Source organism: Nicotiana sylvestris, chromosome 3 (genome assembly GCF_000393655.2).
Source record: "Nicotiana sylvestris chromosome 3, ASM39365v2, whole genome shotgun sequence".
Lineage (NCBI taxonomy): Eukaryota > Viridiplantae > Streptophyta > Magnoliopsida > Solanales > Solanaceae > Nicotiana > Nicotiana sylvestris.
Genome location: NC_091059.1, coordinates 218,160,418 through 218,183,698, shown reverse-complemented (window position 1 = coordinate 218,183,698; position 23,281 = coordinate 218,160,418). Strand labels below are relative to the sequence as shown.

General features: G+C 35.5%; 2 protein-coding genes and 2 pseudogenes across 3 annotated transcripts; 3 read left to right on the top strand and 1 right to left on the bottom strand.

The window, feature by feature from the left end:
• Window positions 1-1,161: 1,161 nt before the first annotated feature.
• LOC138888860 (U6atac minor spliceosomal RNA) lies at window positions 1,162-1,298 on the top strand (annotated as a pseudogene).
• Window positions 1,299-2,370: 1,072 nt separating this feature from the next.
• Window positions 2,371-3,212, bottom strand: LOC104213378 (3-isopropylmalate dehydratase small subunit 1-like; annotated as a pseudogene).
• Window positions 3,213-6,848: 3,636 nt separating this feature from the next.
• LOC104213369 (uncharacterized) lies at window positions 6,849-10,744 on the top strand. 2 transcript variants are annotated; one of them, XM_009762870.2, is made up of 3 exons: window positions 6,849-7,526; window positions 8,496-8,640; window positions 8,915-10,744. In XM_009762870.2, exons 2-3 carry the CDS (start codon window positions 8,502-8,504, stop codon window positions 10,354-10,356), a joined length of 1,581 nt encoding a protein of 526 aa, XP_009761172.1. In that variant the 5' UTR covers window positions 6,849-7,526; window positions 8,496-8,501; the 3' UTR covers window positions 10,357-10,744. The 2 variants fall into 2 exon arrangements, with proteins under 2 accessions (XP_009761172.1, XP_009761171.1); XM_009762869.2 differs by having other exon boundaries at window positions 6,850-7,526; window positions 8,912-10,744.
• Window positions 10,745-20,141: 9,397 nt separating this feature from the next.
• On the top strand, window positions 20,142-22,280 carry LOC104213370 (zinc finger protein ZAT1-like). Its single transcript, XM_009762871.2, has one exon. The coding sequence runs from the start codon at window positions 20,396-20,398 to the stop codon at window positions 21,782-21,784; it is 1,389 nt and encodes a 462-aa protein (XP_009761173.1). The 5' UTR covers window positions 20,142-20,395; the 3' UTR covers window positions 21,785-22,280.
• Window positions 22,281-23,281: the final 1,001 nt, after the last annotated feature.

Sequence of the window (23,281 nt, the reverse complement as noted above, 5' to 3'; positions counted from 1 at the left end):
TTTCAATGATGTTCAACCCAAAAGAAAATAAAGGTGACAGAGAACGATATAGAATATTAACAGAAACAAAAAGGAAATAAGAAGGCTCAAACATAAGTTAAGATTAAAGATGATACAATGACAACATATGCTATAAAGAAAAATATTGCTATCTGAAGGAAGAATTTTGGATTGTCCCTCGTGTTTGGAGATGTTACCGCCCTGCAATAGAGAATCAAAACAACTGATCAATTTTCTCCAAAGCTTGAGTTTAACTGACAGGAAGGCTATCCAATAATGCAACTAGTTCCACTTGGTGGTGCTGCTAGGAGATTTACCTAGCAATGCATTGAGAAAGCCTGTGAAAAGGCATGTTTTGGACGAAGACAATACCAGGCCCCGTTAGAATAACCATTATAAGATTATCATTCTGTAATTGCATAAACATGGTTAGAACAACATGCCTCGGAAACCAAATTACAGAGATGACAAAGGACTCAAGTTGGATTACTTGCATAAAAGAACTACTCAAAGCCAGAGGATCATAGATAATAAATCACATTTCTCATTAGATAATGTTTCAATCATTAGTAGAGTGCAAAAGTAATTATGCTATTAGCAGAAATGTAGACACTACATACATTGGTTATTGAATGCAATTTGGATCTCATACATCCTAATGGAAGAAAGCACCAGAAACTTGCAATATAACTGAAGTTCCAGAAGATCATAATTAAGTCTAAAAAGAGGAGGGTATACTTATAGGTCCACGAAACTTGATTTCATTGTGAAGGAAAAGGAGGAAAGTCCACATGACATAAGGTGACAAAGAAAACAAAATAAGAGATGATGCCAGGAACGAGCAATTTAGAGTCTTAGGGTTGTGTGGGGCAACAGAGTGAATCGGTGCAAGACAAAAGACACAAAATTTCCAACTTCGAACCTGGGATAAGCAGAAAAATCACCTTACAGGATCAACCAATAAACGATTTGTATCATGTAGGTCCGTCGATCATTGCTAGGCAAACTATGTAAGTTAATATCTACGGGGATAAAATTACATGACACAGAAACTCCTGAATCAAAATCTTCATGTTGTCAACTGCTCCTAGACCAAAATGATAGCATTTTATAGAAATTGAATGCAGAAGATTCAAGCATTATATTTGGAACATCAAACGTGTGTTCGTGGAAAGAAGAGATGGTTGGCATCTCCCCCAATAGGGACAGGAAGTCGGGAACCGCCTTCGGGCTTTACCTGTTGCCACACACATCCGCGATTAAGGCTACCACTTCGGTGGATCTTACCCCAACTTTATCAACCAAAAAATATTTTTTTGAAACATAGTGAACTATCTCGATGATTGTTCTTGCTCATCCCTAGTAAGATCCACTAATCATATCCTAGTCAAATTTCCCAACCCCTTTCAAACCATCTCAAGTAATGTTGCTCTACTCTTAAGAATCCAATGCCAACAGAACTTGACTTTTATTTGATATAATATGTCAACAGTTATTTTACTTGGCAGTTCCTCATATCAACTCTAGTTTCATCTAAACCTTGATTACTGGTCAAGGACGACCTTCGATGTAGTTCAAACCTTATTAATCATCAGACAGTTACTAATTTCCTTAGAAGATACAATTACTTTATAGTGTGTTTGACTGATTGTCACCTAAATATAATCACTATAGATAGTTAAAGTTAGTTTCAATTTCCTTGTAAGATTATTGAGGAACCATTCTCTAAGTTTCTGTAGGACCAAATTGTAATTTTGAAGGTCTTTATAAAAAGACCAGGTTCCTTTGTTAAGACAATTTGAGGAAGACAGGGAAGAAATTGTGTGAGACATACATAAGGCCAAATATGAGTTGAACCCTTGAAATTTAGTAACATGAAAGATCTAGCAAAGTATAGCAAAGTAAGGCTTTTGGGTCTCTTCAAAGTACAAGTTGCCATAGTGACAAACATCTTTCAAGTATTATTCTGATATAGGCATAAGAAAACATTCTAACATACCCTTTTAGGATAACTAATTCTTCTTCCCAAATCATAAAGCAACCACCATAACACAACCAACATCTTTCCATTTTTCCTCTTCTAAGAAAACAATACATCGCCATTGTCACAAAGCAATGCGGTCTCTAGCTCGGATAAAGGAGAACAATGCTAAGTTGGCAGCAAACACAAAAACAATCTAATTATAATGAATTAGTATGACAAATCCCTGAGGATCATATAGTCAACCCAACTATTTTGGAATTCAGATGTTGTTTGTCCATTGAATTGTACGGAAATAGGCATAACAGAATAGAAGACACCTTTTTAAAGGTGCTATTTTTTTCTCTAAATAATACAACAAACACCATATTTATTATGCAATCATCTGTTTTCAGCAAGCCTAAAGTACAAAACTTTAAAAGAAAACATGTGAACTGAATCAATTACCACTTCAAATACTAAGCTTCTCGGGAAGGAATCATTCCAGCCTTTCTTGCATAAGCAAAAATGCCACCAGCTTGAATGACACGACCAGCATCACCAATTGGCTTCAATTTATACTCTTTTCAACTCGTATGATTAATCAACCTACTCTCTCCTAGCTCAACAATCACCACATCACCCGTCTTACACTCCTCACAAATCCTCACTTCAGATTCAAGCGAATAAACTTCGCCTGTCGCAACCGAATTCCAGAAGAAAATCCTAGCATACGACTCTGCCACCACCGCCGCCATGCCCGCAGCTCCTAAAGCAACCGGGGCGTGCTCACGCGACGACCGCACCCGAAGTTGTCGCCGCCTATGATGAGGGAGTACTTGGATGTGAATTCATTCGGGTCGACGAAACGGGTTTGGTATGATGAAGGGAGTCCGCACAGGGCGTAGGACCCGAGTTTTTTGTACTCAGATGGGTTTGACGGGACTAGGGTTAGGTATTCCGCGGGGATGATTTGGTCAGTGTCGATATTATCCCCAACGATGTAGCATAGGCTGTGAAATATGGTGGCGGTCGTGGTGGTGGTTTCTAGTGTGGCGGAAGCGGCGGAACAACGGAGGGGTGCGATGGTGGTTTTTTTTGGAGTTTGGCCAAAATGAGAAATTAAAGGATTGAAAGGGTTATTGGAGAAAATTGAAGGGGGTTTGACGGAGGCGGTAATAAAGGAAGCGCGTGATTGGCACGTAAATAGTTTGAAGGTAGTGATGGAACTGGAAAGAGTTATTGACTCCATTGAAGAAAGCTTCAGAGATTGCTAATTTTTGCTGAGAGAGTGGAGTGTGTTAAAAATGTGGGCAGTACTGATTAGATATTGGGCCTTATTATTATGGATCATAAAAGTAGATGAGCCGCCAGTTTAATGGACCAGTATCGCCATTTTTAGAGTCCACCTAACCCTACTCTCTCTAACCCTATATTTATTTCATATTCTCCTCTTTTTTTTTAGTATGTGTTAAGTAGTAGTAGGAACTCATGTTTCAATAAACCAATATATGTAGCCAAATATTTCAATGTCTTGTTTGAATAGCATCGTGGAATACTTTTTTCCAAAACCAGATAACCACCCTAGCAATGGTAGTAGCATAACCAAACACCAGTATAGACATTGGGATACACTAAATGCTTTTGGTCCATCGACGGGCAATAGTGTTGAAGTTGTATATGCAGTATTTTTTCTTTCTCCTTACAAACAAAAAGGACCCAAACCGAATCATGAACATCCCTAGCTAGCAACATAAACCGTATATAATCTATGTATACCGTTTAAGAAAAGTGAACAGTGCATCCGACATAAAAGAGCGCAGGAACAAACATGTAATATGCCTAGGTCCACCTCAACATCTCATTTAATTGCTTAAGATATGGTTGAATTTTAGTGATTATAAACTCCATTTTTGTCTTTCATGTAGGCGAGGATTATAAATACTTAATTACTTGAGAAGTGTGTTAATTCTTACAAAAAATAATTGATTTCTCTTTTCCCGGCGTTTTACTTGTAGCAATTAGCAAAGATATCAAGTATTGAACCTTCTTCAATGATCCATAACATACTGAATTTAATACAAGGACAAACCATGCAGTTCTAAGACAAGAAAAGCCACTGCTATGATGTGAAATTTTGATGCAGATACTGTACAAGTTAGCAAGGTCAATTGATTTACAATTCCAACGTCATACATTACTCCATCATTGCCACGCTAAAATCTCTGCTTATATTTACTCTATATTTGCAACTAAGATTTAAATGATGGTCAACCCAAAAGAAAATAAAGGTGACAAAGAACAATATTGAATATTGTCACGACCCAAAATCCACTAAGGGGCGTGATGGCGTCGGACACTACTGTCAGGCAAGCCAACCAAATTACTTAATCAAAATCTCATTTTAGTACTATTGAAATCTAGGATTTTCCTTCAAATTTAGCAATTTTAAAGAATATAGTCTCAAGTCAAATTAAATGATAAGCAGTTAATATAAAGTACTTCAAACCATCCCAGTGTGACGACCCAAAGGGTCATCACTTGTTTCCTTACCCTTTCTGTGCCTTTGAGGCCTTGAAAACCTCATTTAGAATTGCCTCGATTTGCGTGCACAGTCCGAGCGTGTAGCTGGAAAACTTAAATATGAATTCTGTGAGAAAAATGTTAAATCTTGATGTTAAATGGATTAAGTTTGACTTCGGTCAATATTTTGGGAAAACGGACCCGGACCCGTGATTTGACGGTCCTGGAGGGTCCGTAGGAAAATATGAGACTTGGGTGTATGCCCGGAATCCAATTCCGAGGTCCCAAGCCCGAGAAATAAATTTTTGTGTGAAATTATTTTCTGAAAATAATTAAGGAAATTGGAAATGAAATTTGATTAAAAGACTATAGTATCGGGCCCGTATTTTGGTTTCGACTCCCGGTACAAGCCTTATATATGGTTTAAGAGCTTTCTGTAAAGTTTGGTTGAAATCGGACGCCATTTGACGTGTTTTAGACTTAAAACTCTAAAATTGATGTTTTGTGAAAACTTGGGAGGAAATCAGGGGTCTTGAGGCCTAGTTTGATGTTTATGATGTTGTTTTGGTGATTTAATATCACGGATAAGTTCGTGGGATATTTTTGAGGTTTTTGTATGTTTGGTTTGGAGCCTCGAGGGCTCGGGTGAATTTTGAGTAGGTTTCGGGAGGTCTTAGACTTAAAATATCAGGTGTTGCAAATTCAGGAGAATTTTGAGTAGGTTCCGCGATGCGTGCTGCGCAAATGCGGTTGCCTTAGTGCGGTCCGCGGTCGTCCATACGCGGTCCGCGTAGCTAACTTCAGAGAGCCAGCACTCTCTAGGTCTACCAGCGCGGCCGCATTCCCTTTTTGTGCGGTCCACGCTGGAGGATTCAGAGAGTTGTATTTTGTTCAGTTCTTCAGCGTGTCCACGGTCCATTTTTGCGCGGTCCGCACTGGGACTTCAGGGGGGGTATATAAAGACGGGAATTTCAGCTATTTTTCACTTTTTCAAAAATCCAAAACATAAGAGGCGATTTTGCAAACAATTCTTCTTCTTCAAAATGATTGGTAAGTGATTTCTAACTCATTTTCTTCACTCCTTAACATTTTTTAAACTTAATTTCAACTTCAACACAAAGATTTTAATGGAGAAATTTGGAAATTTTGGGTAGAACCTAGGTTTTCAAAATTTGGAGGTTTTGAACCTCAATTTGAGGTCCGATTCCAAAATAAATTATATATTTGAGTTCATGGGGGAATGGATAATTAGGTTTTGATTCAAACCTCGGGTTTTGACCATGTGGGGCTGGGGCATTTCTGACCTTTTGGGGAAAAATGATGAAAAAGCTATAATTAGACATTGGGTTTGATTTGTTTAGCACATATTGATACTACGAAGTCATTATTGTATAGATTTGATTGAGTTGGAGTCGAATTCGAGAGGGAAAGCTGTTGTTGAGGATTGAATTGACTGTGGAAGTTTGAGGTAAGTGTTTGGTTTAACCTTAGCTTGAGGGAATAAGAGTTGAGTCTTATTTGCTATTTGCTAACTGATCGAGTACGATGTATAGGCATGGTGATGAGTATCTATACATTGGTATCCAGCATGACCGTAAGTCTTAAATTGATAATCGTGTATCCTTAATTGATCCTAGGGAAGTTGTGATTGAATATTGGTATTAGTGGTGCCAAGTAGAAGTTAAATAATATTGGTTATAGCTGATTCTCCCTTGCCGAGATGTTTGACTTGTTGTTATTGTTTTCCCCTTGCCGGTAAGTGTTATAAAAATGTGTTTAAATAGTAAAATATAAATAGAAAAAAGGTTTAAATTTTGAAAACGATGAATGTGGATTATATTAGTTTTTTAAATTTGCAATGATTTTTTTACCTTTCACCAAAAAGAGTGAAATATTTGTAAATGTAAGTAATGATGACTTTATTGATCATCTTCAAATTTTGAAAATTCGTCGACGACAATTGTAAATAAAAGATCTATATTTATAATATTAGTAATATTTTGAAAGTTTTATGCTTTGTGCAAAGTTATCATAGTTATTATATTCTTTTTTCGAGCGATTTACCTATATAAATCGAAACGAAGAATAATCCGAACATAAGCCTAAAATGGATTAAATTGACCAATATTTATCCTATTTCGATCGTAAAAATAGTAATTCTATGCTCAAAGTAGTGTGGTATCCGGAAACTTCAAGTCCTGGATCCACCTCTGCACGTAAGTGACTAGTTAATTTCTGAACAAATTAGGCTAATGAATATTGGAAAAAGAATTAGGCAATAAATCATATTGGGAATGCAGCCGTTAATTATTATGCCTACTTAGCCTCGGTTATTTTTTCTAGTTACCAAACTAACTCGGTTATTTGGCGCAATTTTTTAGATCACCCGCTTTACTATTTCCGGACGCGCCAATAACAGATTTCTCTACCTTTTTATCGTCAACGAATTTCCCCCAATTCCAATCCCTACTATTCTTCCCCTCAAATCGACCTCGATTTTTCTTCTCGACCTTCAAATCAAGTTTTGATTTGTCTAATTCGTTCTCTCCTCTATCAATCTATACTTTTTTCGGCTATAGCCGTTTTGAAAACCAAATTTCGATTTTAGGGTTTCGGATCTCCTCTATTTTCTATAGATCTGTTCAATTCCGAGTTCTTTTTGTAAAATTAATCGTTATTATATCTTAATTTTTTTTTTCTCCCTTGATTTCTCTTGTTTTTTGAAAGAAAAATAGGGTTGATCTTCTCCCGATATAAATAATTTGTGGATTTGGGATTTCTTGTCCAGTTTTAAATTCTTTGAACCAATTTTTGGTTGATTTAATTAATTTATTTTTTTTGATTGAAGAGTTGTATCTGAATTTGGGGATTTAGAGTTAGGGTTTTCATAAAAAATTGCAATTCATACTTTTACCTCTCAATTTTCCAAAAAAAAAAAGAAGAAAGAATTCTTTTTAAATAATTCTACCCGTATTTATATTGCTGTCCTCAAATTGAAAGATTGACTATCTCAGTTTTGACGAAGACCGGCTTCCCGTTCAAGGTACCCGAACCGTCCATCTTCCCCTATTTATTTTGCAGTCGTTAAGGTGCAAAAGTAAATTTGTTACTACATGTAATTAGACAAACTTATGGTTCTCTTTTCCAGCTTTTCGTTCTTTAGGGCCATACTATGATAAAACTAATTTAAGGGGCGTCAATGTTTCGTCCCCTGCCACGTGTCACTAATTGGAGATTTGGTTTGCCATTATTCTGTGCAGCCTTCTTTGCTCGAAAACAGAATGAGCTGTTCTATATGTTATCGCGCTTATCAGTGTGACAGTGTCTAGTCTTGTCTGTATTTGCTACTTGCTCAAACATTTATGTATGTGTTTCCTGTAAGCTGTTGTCTTGTCTGGTAATTTCTGGTCATTAAAGAAAAATTGGTGTTTGTATTCTTTTCCGGGTCAGTATCTTTTAGTGCTTGTAACCTTTCATAGTTAGATGGGTGCTCCGACTATGCTGGACTTACATTTATTAAACGGTGTAACTTATGAGATTGGATTATTTTTATCATGAATGGCTTAGCCTGACATAGCTCAGTTCTTTATTTTTGACAAAGTTGTGACTGTATATCCAAATGCTCTGAGCCTCTGACTAACAACATCATGTCGGTTTTTCTGTTTATTGAGAGTTGATGTGGTGTTTACCTTAGTGTCTTTCTTTTCAGCTAGATAATACAACTATATATTTAATTAGAATGCCTTCCTGTGCTGTATAGAACTGGGTTGGAGTGCTCATTGTTCAGGTTTTCTGTGTTGAATCTAGTGGTGTTCTAGTGCAATTCTGTGGTCTCTGAAGTATAGTTATTATCCCTTTATTTTCTTTGAAGTTATTTTGTGGTTGTCTTTTGTGATTATGGAATCATATGTATTGTTACATATGGAACTTCAACCCCCCCCCCCCCCCCCAAATCTTTGACGTTCTTCGAGTTTATGTATAAATATCTCATATTTTTTAGTTCCTTGTGTAGCTAATTATGGTGCAAAAAAGGTCGTATGGTGAAGAGGAGTTGTATGAGGTTTCATCTAAGCAACCAAGACATGAACCTAGCTGTCAGATAGTTTCCGTTTTGGAACTTTCTCGTGAATCAGTGGCTGTGAAGGCTTATGCTTCAGGTAACAAGAGATTATTTTGTTAGTTTGAGATATTCTTTGCACTGCTTTTGCTGCTTTGTGTACCATATTTTAAAATTCTCAGTCACTGGTGGAGTGCAGCACCCTGCAAGACTTGCCAAGTATTTTTTGAGGTTGGAGCAGTTTTCTCCACACCTCTCTTTACAGGCTTGCTCCTTTTAGGAGCAGATTTGGGATGTTAAGTGAATCTTTTAGCTCCATACTCTTTATAGTGTGGGTTCCGATGGATTGATCTGTATCTCTATATCTTCAGTAGGTGGTGATGAGGAAAACTCTTCAAGTATCAACCCTGATGCTGACAACGAACTTGATAGTCACAATGTGGCTGAAGCTCTTTTTTCTTCTGGGAAAGAAACTGATATGTGCATTTATGGCTCTGCTTCTAACTCTTCCTGGCCCACCAGTTGCACCAGTGAGGAAGACATCAGGCCTGAGGCGCCTTTTCACATATTGATGTCTCCTGAATATTACTATTTTGATCATCCGTTCAGGGGCGCTGCTCATCACGGGGAGATGTATTCTTCTCTATTGAGTGATCCTCCTCAAAAGATGGTCCCTATTGGACCTGATTTTCAAGCAGAATTACCCGAATGGGGTGCATTTGTTAATCAGGATAAACCGTACATGGAGGGCATGTGCGAAACTATGTGTCCTTCATCGCAAGCTTATGAAAATAAACTTGCTGGTACGAGTATCATTCCAATGCCTGCAATGGAGCTATGTGCAGATAATGGGGAGAATATTGTGGAGAGAGGAGGCGAATGTTCATGTGAAGATATAGGTTCCATAAGATGTGTTCGGCTGCACATCATGGAAGCAAGGGAAAAACTAAAGCTAGCCCTTGGCGAGGAGACATTTTTTAGGTTGGGTTTTTGTGACATGGGAGAGGTAGTGGCAGAAAAATGGAGTGAAGAGGAAGAGGAATTATTTCATGAGGTTGTATTGTCGAATCCTGCATCTGTAGGCAAGAATTTCTGGAACCATCTTGCTATTGAGTTTCCTTCACGAAGCAGAGAGGAACTTGTTAGCTATTATTTTAATGCTTTTATTTTGCGAAAACGTGCTGAGCAGAACAGATTAGATCCGCTGCACATAGACAGTGATAACGATGAGTGGCTGGAGATTGTTGGTGATGCTGCTCAGGAAGCTAATATGACGGATGAAGATGAGGAGTCTGTGGTTGAATCCCCAGCATATCATAATGATCTCATTGGCAATGGGATCCATGAGGAGCTCGATAAACATGATGAGGATGGTGGTGATGCTACCTGGGAAGATTATAAGGCTTTAAATTTTGGTAGCAGGAAGGTCTTCACTGATGTGCCGGAATCGTGTCCCGGTGAGCTGTTTGATAGTAACAGCAGTTATAAACTTAGTTTGCAGCCTCAAGACCAAGGCCTATCAAATAAAGTGGTTAAGCAAGAAGTCCAAGATGGCTCCTGTACCACTGTTGCAGCTGGGGTTACTTCAGAATCATCACTAGGGCAGACCAACAATGGTAAACGTTGGGCAAATGATATTACTGGTATGGGCAGTGGCATTGAGCATGATCGTGTGTTGGGGCCATGTGGTGGCAAAGAATGGGATGTTGGGTACTTGAGCTGTGCCAGAAATGAAGTTGATTTGTTACCAACCCGCACTATGATTGAAGAAGTCTTTGGGGATGGAGCCTGGATATACAAGAGTCGAGATGGTTAAGGGTTAAGCTATGTTTTGACATTTACATTCATGCTGTAGACAGGCTGGTTTTGTGTGGTTGAATCAATCTGGTGATGCTTCATTTGCAGGTTCCAGTTTTCCTTGTATATTCATAATAATGCTGGTGGAAGATAGTTTTTACTCTTTGCAAGAAATGACATTGCAAGGGTGTTACAGGAGCTGATGGATGCTTAGCTTTTGGAACTGTACAGTAGCCATTATTTGCTTTACTTAACTCCAGTTTCCTGGGAAGCTGTTTTGACTGACCGCAGGTTCTTAGAATTTATTTGTAAAGTTAAACTATGGCCAATTGAGCCATATTTCCAAAAAAAAGGGATGAAGATCCTTGTAAAAATTCTGACATACGTAAGTTTAGTTGTTTTGTACAGTCGCTGATTTCCTCTCTTTTCATGTTCCCTTGTCAGCCTTTGTCTATTTCTCAGCTCTATAAAGGGAAGACCTTTGATATGGGTTATAAGAAATTACCAACTTTAAACATAGCTTCACTGGATAATCTTGTTTCGTGAAGGTATTCGTACCAGAAGTTTTAATGATATAAGCTCTTAGCCTTTTAAAGCTCTGACTGATTAACAACATGTTGTTTTTGCTTCTGGTCGAGTAATAATAGCCTGTTTGGCCAAGTTTTTTCTTGGCCAATTTTTTTTTTTTTTTTTTTTTTTTTTTGGTCAAAAGCACTTTTAGCTAAAAATTGAAGTGTTTGACCAAGCTTTTGGAAGGAAAAAAAGTGCTTTTGAGGAGAAGCAGAAAAAAATAGCTTTTCTCCAAAAATACTTTTTTGAGAAGCACTTTTGAGAAAAATACACTTAGAAACAGTTTTTTAAAGCTTGGTCAAACACTAATTGCTGCTCAGAAGTGTTTTTCAACTTATTAGTCAAACATAAACTGCTTCTCACCAAAAGTATTTTTGAAAAAAAGTACTTTTCAAAATAAGCTGATTTTTGCAACTTGGCTAAACGGGCTATAAGACCCATCAAAATGCATTCTTTCATGGAAGGATGGTTTTTAACCTCTACACCTTGTGGCATGTGCCTACCAAGCTTTCGAGTGTATCATTAGACTTTTAGAAGAGTTGGTTGTGTTGAGAGTGAAGTATAAACTGCTTGATTGGCTTGACGGCATTAAATACTGAGAGTCTCTATTGAAAAGAAGAAAAGAGCATGTCATGTAATAAATCATCTATTAGTAATTTTTGTCTCTGGTTAGAATTTGAACCTTTCTCTTCAAAAAGTTCCACGCCGTTTCATTGACCACTTGGGCTATACCATATAGTAGAAGCTTTTATTATGGGAATATGGATTTACTCTTATCTATACTTTTAAAAAAAAAATTCAATAATATGTATAGGAGTAGTATATTATAATATGAGTAACAGACACTTGCACCTGTTATGATGATGCACATACACTCATAGATGCAACTGTGGGCTATCACGCTCAATGTCAACATGTACATCGGCAGCCCTTAGATGCAGCCGCCGGGTAAAAATAGCACGGTATAGCCAATTTTCGGACTGATCATTCAAAAATACTCAGCGTTTATCAAGTCAATGAAAAATATCCACTATTTTGCTGCAATAGAGACCGGTCCAGCATAATATACTGGAGTTCTGTGCACCTGTGTATGAACTCCAGCATATTATGCTGGACCGGTATACTTTGCTGGCTCCAATATAATATACTGGAGACTGGAGCACCGATGCTCTAAACTCCAGTATATTATGCTAGACCGGTATACTTGTTGGAACTTCATCATATTATGCTGGAGTTCCAACATACTTATTCTGGAACCCCAGTATAATATGCTGAAGTTCAAGTATACTTATGCTGGAAAGGGGAAGTAGCAAGTAGTCACGGGTGCTCTTTACTTGGTTATATATAAGAGAAAAAATCTTCAATAATGTATCAAGTCAAAGAAGTAGTGGAAGAGTGCTCTACCCTAACCAATTTTAGTTTTGCATGATCCATCCAAAGGAACAGGTAAAGGAAAGGTCCCACGTAATAACTTCAGTTGTTTTTTTTTTTAAAAATAAAATAAAATAAATTCATTGACCTTTTTATATGAGTATTTCCTAAGCATTGCTGGTGAGAACTTGCTATGAACACATGAGCCATTATTAGCTGTATAAAGCAACACATGCACCTTTATGATTATTAGCCTTTTATACCCACAAAAAACGAGAAAAGGACTTAAAAAAAATATGAGTGGTGGATTTCTAGTAGCTCCATGTTTCTTTATATATCTACTCTACTTGTGTACTTCTTTCCCGAGGAGAAATTAAAAAATAGCCAGATTTATAACTGGTCGTTCAAAAATAGCACAATTTCAAAAGTAATCGAAATTTAGTCATTTTTCATGTAAAGATAAATTTGAGCGAAAACATTGTTCAAAACCCGGAAAATATGCCAGTATATTATACTGGAGTTCCCGGATAAGTATGCTAGAACTCCAGCATAATATGATGGAGTTCCAACATAAGTATACTAGAACTCCAACATAATATACTGGAGTTCCAGCAAGTATAATTGTCCAGTATAATATACTGGAGTCAGCAAAGTATACCGGTCCAACATAATATGATGGAGTTCATACACAGGTGCACCGAACTCCAGTATATTATGTTGGACCGATCTCTGTTGCAGCAAAATAGTAGCTATTTTTTATTTACTTCGTAAACGCTGACTATTTTTGAATGACCAATCCGAAAACTGGCTATACCGTGCTATTTTTACTCTTGTCCCGTTGTTAAAAAAAGAGAGGCAAAAGCAGCCCACAGTTAAAAAGGTGCAAATTTCCTCGCGACCTATTATTAGGAAAAAAAGATTTTTTTTGTAAAAGTAGATCGTATGTTTATATATATGCGGCTTATAGTTAAATAAAATTCTGCAATTTCCTCTTCCCCTTTCCGTTGTTTTCCATTTCTCTGTAAACATATATGCGTATACGAGACATACAGCGGCGAGGTAGGATTTTCGCTAATGGGATTAAAAAAAAAAAGTTAAAAAAGATTATAGTTAGTGGGAATTGAACTTATGACCTTATAAAAATTTTGAATCCCCTTGACCACTAAGATATGCTTTTGAGCCATATCAAGGGATTCAAAGCTTAATATATAGATGTAAAAAACAGATTTTGCCTTATATATACAGTGTAATTTTTTGACAAAGGGGGTTACCCCTTCTGCCCCTCTAAATTCGCCACTGGAGACATATTTGCGATTTCTTATCAGCGCAAGTATTAATATTTTGCCATCAAGAAGCAAATTATAAAAAATCAAAATCACCTAATATTTTTTGTTTCTACTGAAATTTGAACCATGGTTTTTACTTAGCTCAGATCACTAAGCCACGCTCTTTCATGATTTTGCTACTATATGGGGGGAGGGGGTGACGCAGGGGTGGATGTAGGTATCTACGAGTTCAATTGAACCAATAACTTTCGACGCGAGGAGTAAATTTGTGTATAAATATTTACTAAAATTGCAACAAATTAAATAGTAGATATGAACCCATAACTTTAAAAATATAATAAGATCAATAATATTAAGAATCTTAAATATTAAACTCATAGAGTTTAAATCCTGGACTTGCCGGGAGAGGGGGAAGAGGTGTAACTGCTGAAATAACATGTTATCTAACTTTTCTCAACTTAGAGATACAGTTAAGCATGAACTCTCGAGAGCCTAACCACCAAAGAAATACTACACTAGCTAATTGTTAATATCTTTTATATTAATTTGTTAAAGGATTGACGTGCTTATCATTAATGAACTTTACTTATAATCCAATTCTTTATTAATCATGGACTGGTGTCACCTAGCTATAACCAGATCTCATATTCACATAATATAGTGGACCAATTAAGCTAAAGATTAGCTTTACTTTACTGGTATTAGTGAGTCAGTCTTTAGTTATATATATATCACATTAAATTTGTTTTTTGCTTGCGAGGAAGTGAAGCTCTTGCTTTGACTTGAGGTAAAAGGGATGTGTCACGAGATGGACAATTTTTTATTTTTTATTTATAAATTATGATGCTCGAATCAGTTTGAACACACGTAAACGTGATCATTATTTGTCCGATAATTATTATTTTCTATCTGCACAAATATCACGTAGCTCTATTCACCAAATTTTACATAAATGGGGAAGAAAATCTAATATTGTTTGTCTCTACTGGTATTTAAAAAAAATATTTACGTAATCTATTTCTTCTTGGGAAAAAGAAAGAATTAATTACAGTACCCAATTAGGAAATTCCAAAAGAGTTAATTGTCTTACATGTTGGCCTTTTATTTTATTTCATAACTTTAAATATGTGATATCAGAAACAATCTCTCTACTTTTATAAGGTAGAAGTAAGATCTGCGTATACACTATCTTTCTCAAACCCCATTTATTGAATTACATTGGATTTATTATTATTGTTGTTGTAACTTTAAATAAGTAATATGAATACTGGTTATGTTGCCAAAGAATCCCTATGAGTAGTATAAATAATCCACTGAAATTTTGTAAAATTGAGCTAATTCAAGTCCTACCGTAAATTACGTTAAGAAAATTAAACCTAATGACAAAATCTATGAAACTATGAATTCACTGTAATTTTGGATTTATACTCTATGACAAAAAAGGGGAATTAGTTGCTGAAATATACAGCCTCGACAATATTGTAACAAAGAGTGAAAGAGAAGACAGAAGAAGAGAAATATACAAGAGTTGTTAAAGCTTTAGATATAGGGAATTTTGGATTTTAGTTCCTAGTCTTTGTAGCCAGAGGAAATTATTTTTCTCCAGTATTAATAGTAATTCTAAAAATTCACCCGTTTTCCCTTCCCCAAATGTAGTGGGACACAAAGACGGAGCCAAATTTAAAGTTTATGAATTCTGAAATTTTCACAAAACTCGTAGCTTGTCTCAGTTATTAAATTTGTAATTAGATACAGATATAATATTTAAACAAAATTAAGTAGGTTCGATCGAACTCGCATATAATAAAGTGGTTTCAAGAATACATGAGTGAGCTTGACTGAACAAGCATGAAGCCAAAGTAGGCATCTTGATGTTTATAATGGGTATGGGAGAAAGACAAGGAGTGGCCAAATTAACTTTACTTGGAAGAGTGTCAGTTGTCAATATATATATATATATATATATATATATATATATATATATATATATATATATATATATATATATATATATATATATATATATATATGTAGCATCCACTTTTGGAAAAACAAAAACACCCAAAAGACTTCTTCACTCTCAAGTGAAGTCACTTTGAGTAATAACATATGCAGCAATATCTTTATGTGCTTAATCATTTATTTTTGGTTAAAAAGCTGTATTTCATTAAAAAAACTACCCATTAGGGTGCTAATTGACAGTAGCATTAGTTCGAGGGATATATCAATTCACCCTCATTGTGACTAAAGTTATCGATATTACAATCCAAAATTTGTCTTGATGAAATAGTTCGTGTGATGTCTGTCCAAAAAATATGTGCGGCAAACATCGGAAGAACTGTTGTTACAAAAATATTTTCAAAAAATCTTCTTGGCTCCCTCATTGGCTAGTATATCAGATACTCTTTTCGTCTCCCTGTAGCTGTGCTTCACCACCACGTTTCCTAGCCTTTGAACGATTGACCTACATTCAAAGATGATTGAGTCAAAAATAAAGTTTCCATTAGTAAGCATTTTACAATAGTCTTCTTTTGCTGATGCTGCATTATGTATATTAGCAGGCTTTTCATTTTTTTTTACACAAATAAAACCTTAATGTGGTTGTATAGATGACCTAATCTTTGGTCCATTGCTGCTACTAGCTATAGCTAGGTAGTCAAGTGGTATGTATATAGTAGTAATAAATTGAGCCACATGGTAGAAGCTCATCAAATTAAACTAGGAGATTCTAATTAATTTCTACAAGATTTTGCATCTCTTTGTCAAAATAAACAAGATGTAAATTAGGATATCAAATTAACATGTAAAATCATAGGACATGCACTTGACACCAGTTGGTTTGGTGCAACCCCTTAGGCCTTAATTAAGGAGAAGTGGTTGAGCTGCTTTCTCACCAGCTATATATATAGTAAGTCAGCTAGAGGAAATGGGGAAAACATTGAGAAAATGTTATTCTATTTAGTGCATGTTTCATACGAGTTACCAGAGACGGATACAACACATTAACATCCAGTTTAGATGAATTTATTACTTTCGATGCGAAATATAAATTTATGTGTAAATATTCATTAAAATTATGTGTCATATGACCAGGAGGTTACGGATTCGAGCCGTGAAAACAGTCTCTTGCAGAAATGCAGGGTAAGACTATGTAAAACAGACCCTTGTGGTCCGGTCGTTCCTCCAACCCCGCGTATAGTGGAAGCTTAGTGCACCGTGCTGCCTTTTTTTTTATTCATTAAAATTATAACAAATAGTAGGTCTGAACTCATAATTTTAAAAGTACGTAGGTTCAATGCTAAAACCTTAAATGTTGAAGGCATTTAATTGAAATTTTTGATCCGCCTCTGCGAATTACCGCGTTCAATTTAAACTATCTCTGATTGGAAGTAAAATAAACAGTAACTGTAATATTTTTATCTTTCTATAACTCCACAATGATTTCAATTTTTATTTTATTTTTGTTAAATGAAGAACCCCACTTCCTTTTATGTAGTTACCACATGGCTTAGCAAAATACTATCTCTTATTTTTGCAGTGTTTCACACGAATTAGTCAAAATTTGAATTCTAAAACAATTTCACCCATGTCAGCCATATCTTTTGTGGTTATTTATCATTTAATTCAGGTTATCTAAGTATGTTTTATTCTAAATTTTTAATTAATTAATGGTACCTATCAATCTAGAAAAAAACTAAAATTTAGTCAAGAACTCGCCTTTTAAAATCCAAGATTCTTCGGCCAATCACAAGACAATTTTGCCACACAAAATCATCATAGTGCATGTATTGTGTATAGTTCACAAGCTAAAGTTAGGCACAAAATAATGTGCAAGCACATGTTTGATCTTTAAAAAATGTTTGTTTATTACGGTTTTAAGTAAAGAAGGAAATAAAGGGGGGTCTTTCTTGTTCCTCGTAATCACACACATATATTTATATTATTTATAAACGTATAATAACTACTACTCTCAATGTGCTACTGCTTAGCAAAAATCAAAGAAATGAATAAATAGACAAGTAATTCACAGCTAAAGTTGCACTAATATTGCCGGCTAAAATAGGCACAAAAGGTGAGGAACTTTCATCAAAATTGTGATTAGTTTGTCCTTAATATTAAGACATATTCACGTTGCGGTTAGTGCTATGAAAGCCGGCTTAATTAGCTGCTAACAACTTAATTAAGGCCGGCAACTTTTCTCACTTCATCTATTTAGCTCTCTTTGCTGTCAACTTTGTGCTACAACTTGGTTAAAATAGCACGGGCTAACCAGTTTTCAGACTGGTCATTCAAAAATAGTCAGCACTTGTCAAGTCATTGAAAAATAGCCACTATTTTGCTGCAACAGAGACCAATCTAGCATAATATACTGGAGTTCGGTGCACCTGTATATGAACTTCCACATATTATGCTGGACCGATATACTTTACTGGAACTCCAGTATTGGTATACTGAAGTTCCAGTATATTATGTTGGAGTATTTTCCGGATTTTGAACAGTGCTTTCGTTCAGATTTATCTTTACATGAAAAATGGCTAAATTTTGATGACTTTTGAAACTGTGGCGATTTTTGAATGGCCACTTATAAATTTAGTTATTTTTGAGTTTCTCCCTACAACTTAGAGTTATGATACTAAAATCAATGCAAGTACTATATGTTAAATGAAGCTAAATTCAAAAAAATATTCTGGGTTGGCCTAGAATTAATTAATAAGTAAATAATTAAATGCCTCCAAGGAAATTGTGAGTGCTGGTGATGCCTTTTGTTGCTCATGCTGTCACGCTCCATAGGTTCGATCTAAACTTGTGGTTGTGAGTCTGAATTTTTTTTACATAGAAAAATGTTTTAATTGCCAATCGAAGTAACAACAGTAATGGGAATTGACAGCTTGTTTGGATGGTTGTTCATGTCGATCGTTTCATAATGTATCGTATTGTATTGCATTGTTTAATGCATACAACGTTTAGATAAATTGTATTGTTCATTTCATAATGTCCCACACCAACAATATAAAGATTAAACTTGCAAAATTAGTAAGAAAAAATAGGATATGGAGTAGAATTACTATATAAAAATGTAAGGTCAAGGATGAAATGATTATTTAATAATAATAAGGGCAAGATGAAAAAAAAAAAGTAAGGTAACGACGCCACCTTATGATCAAATTGGTTGATACATAAAGTGACACTTTTCGACGTTACGTAACTATGAATTTAACGATACAATATAACAAAATTTAAGTAACAATAAAATAAATATTATATTTAAAGTAACAATACGATACAATACAACAAGTAACAACCATCCAAACAAGCTACGACAGGACCATAATAAGGATCATTTCAAGTCTTTGGAAAATTTAACTTGTATATACTAACCTTGCGAAGGATTTTTGTACTATTAATACTTTAATATGTTGTAGTACATAATTTTTAGGTTACCGTTCTACTATTATTTGACAAGAGGGGTTGCTCTGATGGTAAGCAATCTCCACTTCCAATCAAGAGGTTGTGAGTTCGAGTTACTCCAAGAGCAAGGTGAAGATTTCTTGGAGGGAAGGATACCGAGGGTCTATTTGGAAACAGCCCCAGGATAGGGTCTGCGTACACACTACCCTCCCCAGACCCCCCTAGTAAAATTATACTGGATTGTTGTTGTGGTTACTTGTGATTTGACAATGTAAGAATTGTATTAGACCATGAATGTGTAGAAGAAGTTACACTCATAAAATAATGGAAATACAAAAGAAACGAAAAGTTTAATAGTATAAGCCTAAAAGAATAACAGCCAAAGAGTGGAACCTTTAATTTTTAATTTTGGTCTCACTTTGAGTTGTGGGCTTCTTTAATAGCAAAGACAAAGGAAAGAATAGTTATTGAGAGCAGTTGTAAGTTATTTTGAGCATTGTGTCACGTCCTTAGTTGCTAACTAAGTATACGTGCAGCACTTGACAACTCGCTCACGATCTTGCACAACATGCTCACGTTCTTACTATGTCAAGTTAGTTTCAAGATCGCTAAGAGAATGGACGAAAGAACACAAGAGAATTGCTAAAGGAAGTTTTGTATTACAGAGAACTTGAATTGTTTGCTTGATGAATTATAAATGAATGACCCCCTTTATATACTAGTCTCCTAGGGGCCAGTGTGTAAATATTAATTATTACACAAGTCTTTGATATTTACAAGATAAGGACTTTTTCTAGAATTCTCAAGCCTAGAAGATTCCAAGGACTTTCCTAGCAAATTCATAAGGATCTAGGTTCTTCCTAAGAAAATGTTCATACCTCTCTATAATCTTCTCACAAATACTAGCATTCTTCTTATGTAAGCTTCCACATGACATTAATATATGTCAAATGGCGCTTATATGGCATGATGATATGACGGGTCATGACAATTAGCTAGCTAAGCTCAGTTGTTAGCTCAACACAATAGAAATACTAAATGAGAGGATCAATCTCAGCCGTTGGATTTGGGTTGGCGTAATATTGTCAGTTGAGTACACGTGCTACTACTATCTTTCCCTTTACCACTTCTTTTTATCTTTGCTTCCATGCATGGATTTCTCCTCCAATTTGCCAAACATAGTTTTTTTCTAAGAGAGAGAAAAAACTTAAGAAAGAGAAAGTACTAAAACTACTCTTTCTTTTAAGCTTTTTTCCTTTTTTTTTTTAGCTTGTTCTCCACATCATAATTTGGATATTTTCTACATACAGAATTGTAGCATTTTGAGATAGGAAGGAACAAGACTAGGTAAAAGTTGGACTTTTTTCTTGATCATCTGATCTGATATTCTTGATTCTTGAATTTTTATTTGATTCAATTTCAATGGGAGAAGATCAAGAAATACTGAAACATGTATGCAAATTCTGCAACAAAAGTTTCAATAGTGGTAGATCATTAGGTGGTCATATGAGGTCTCATATGATTAATTCAACTGATGGAAATACTACAAGAAAAATGCTTCCAAATTTAGATATGAGCACTGAAGCAGGTAATCAAAGTGTTAATTATGTGCTGAGGGAAAATCCCAAGAAAACTTCAAAATTTACTGGGTCAAGTGAAGAAGATACTTTGCTTCAAAATCAGAAGAACAAAATATGCAAAGAATGTGGCAAAAGTTTCCAATCTTGGAAAGCTTTATTTGGCCATATGAAGTGTCACTCAGAGAGAATCTCATCAATAAACAACAGTGTTGAACAAGATTCTTGGAACAGTGCTAATACTAATCAGAAACAAGTTATGGATAGTCAATCTGATACTGAAACAGCAACACCAAATAAGAAGAAGAGATCATCAAGAAAGATGAAAAGGTACATGGCTACTACAACTTCCTCTTCTTTAACTATTGCTTATAATGCTTCTCCTTGTATCTCTGAGATTGAACATGATCAATTACAAGAGGAAGTTGCTATGAGTTTGATCTTACTTTCAAAAGATATGGGAAATTGGGTTGGTCAAAATCATGTCATTGAGTGTTCTGATAACAATTATCAACCCCATCAAAATGATAAAGATGGTGAATTGGTCAAGCTGAAAATGGTCAAAAATGGGAAAACAGAACAAGGTGAGAGCTCCAAGTCAAATGGTCAAAAAAGGGACAAATCACAAGTTCCAACTGATGATGAGAAAAAGAAGAAGATTAAAGTAGACAATGAAAACAGATTTGTTAAAGAGTCTGAAGTTGAATTTGCTATTAAGTTAGTCAAAGGGAGTGATTTTACTGAGGATTTCAATTCCAAGAAGAAAAAATTTGAGTGTACTATTTGCAATAAGAATTTCCATTCCTACCAAGCACTAGGAGGTCATAGGGCAAGCCACAAAAATATTGAAAATAAAGGTGTTGATCATATCAAACTCATCAAAAACTGCAGCAGTGAAAGTGCAATAAATGAAAAGATTGAGACCAATTCTGGATCCAAGAAGTTAAAGAATCATGAGTGTCCAATTTGTTTCAAGATTTTCTCATCAGGTCAAGCTTTAGGTGGTCATAAGAGATCCCATTTGATTGCTGATGCTAAAAGACACAATAACCAAGCAGTTGAAATAGTACAGAAACCAGTACCAGAAATCAGAAATTTCTTGGATCTAAATCTGCCTGCTCCTGTTGAAGAAGAGAACATGTTTGATTCTAGCAGTGAGAATATTGGTTTCCAGCAATGGTGGATGGAAAACAGTCACAAACATGAGCAGCTACTTGGCCTTATTTCTAATTAATCATTGGGAATTTCATCTAAGGTTCACAAGTGTACAGATTCATTGATTCTTTACATGATTGAAGTGTTTAAATTCTCAATAGTAACTTAGTGGTGGCAATATTCAACCCAAATTTGTTAACCTGCCGCAACAACAACTGCAACTCCAATAAATTCCACTAGTAGGGTTTGGAAAGGGTAGGACGTACATCGTCTTATCCCTACCCTGAAAGAGCAGAGAAATCTTATCCCTACCCTGAAAGAGCAGAGAAGCTCTTTCCGATAGACCCTCTTGATCCCTATTCAACCAGCCCATTTAACAAACTCCATTTTGCTCATTGAACAAGTCCCCCTCCCCCGGGGGGCTCAATTCTATTATCTTTTACCAATTTTAATTAGGGAATGAAAATTCATATGTACAAGATGTAAGCTTCTTTTTCTATATTGGATTCTTTTTTGTATACATTCTAGCTTCATCTTGAGCTAGACTTAATTGTAATGAAGAGTAATTTTTTTAATGATGTGATAATCTTTTCTTGAAATTGAAGGGGAATTGAGTGAGGTGTTGAAGATAGGACTATACTATGAAGTCATGAGGGAGAAAAAAAAAAGCTCCATTATGTATTGTAAACAAAGATAAGTGAGCTCAAAGGTGGTTGTTTAGTGACCTACCAAATAACATGACAACCCATTCTCATTTCCCTTTCTTAGTGTCACAATATGCTAGTGCTTTTCAATTAGTGTCTTTAATGCTATACACAAAACTCTAACTTGAACGGTTATCACGCAACTGAAAAAGGAAGACTTAGTAGATTGGACCACCTCTACACTTGAAAGAAATAAAGAAATATCAGTAGTAAACTTATCTAGTTGATTGATTATATGCATTGTTAGAGTCCTTACACTCCACAATATTCTATATTGTTCATTTACCTAGTCACTTTAACTACTACACCTATTTCGACGTGCAATTTGTTTAATACATGTTGGAAATATATAAGACTTAGGATTGATTACATAATTTTCTTGCTAATCAATAAATAGCTTCTACTCTGCTCTGCTACTGAGTATTAGCTCATATGTCCTACTGAGTATTAGCTTATATGTCATTCCCTATACAACCAAATCTCTTTATAACAACCTTATTTGTTTCGATATTTTTTGGCTGCTATAGTGAAGTATTGTTACACTGAACCAGTGGTGGATTTAGAATTTTAAAGTCATGGGTGTTTGCCAAAAAAAATTCCATAAGAAAAGAAAAAATGAGTTTAGTTGTGGATGCTCACTCAATATTTATTTAAATATTTTTATAATTGTCTATGCAACTTTACCAAATATGATCAAAGTTAATGAGTGCTTAAGCACCCATAAGCGCCCATGTGGATCTGCTACTGTAAAGAACATATACTATTGCCAAAATATTGGAGAATCAGTGAGCTGCAGCTTGAGCTAGCAAGCTCATCAATGGCGGAAGCTTCGAGAGAATATTCAGAAGAGTTGAGAAGAAAATGATAACCGC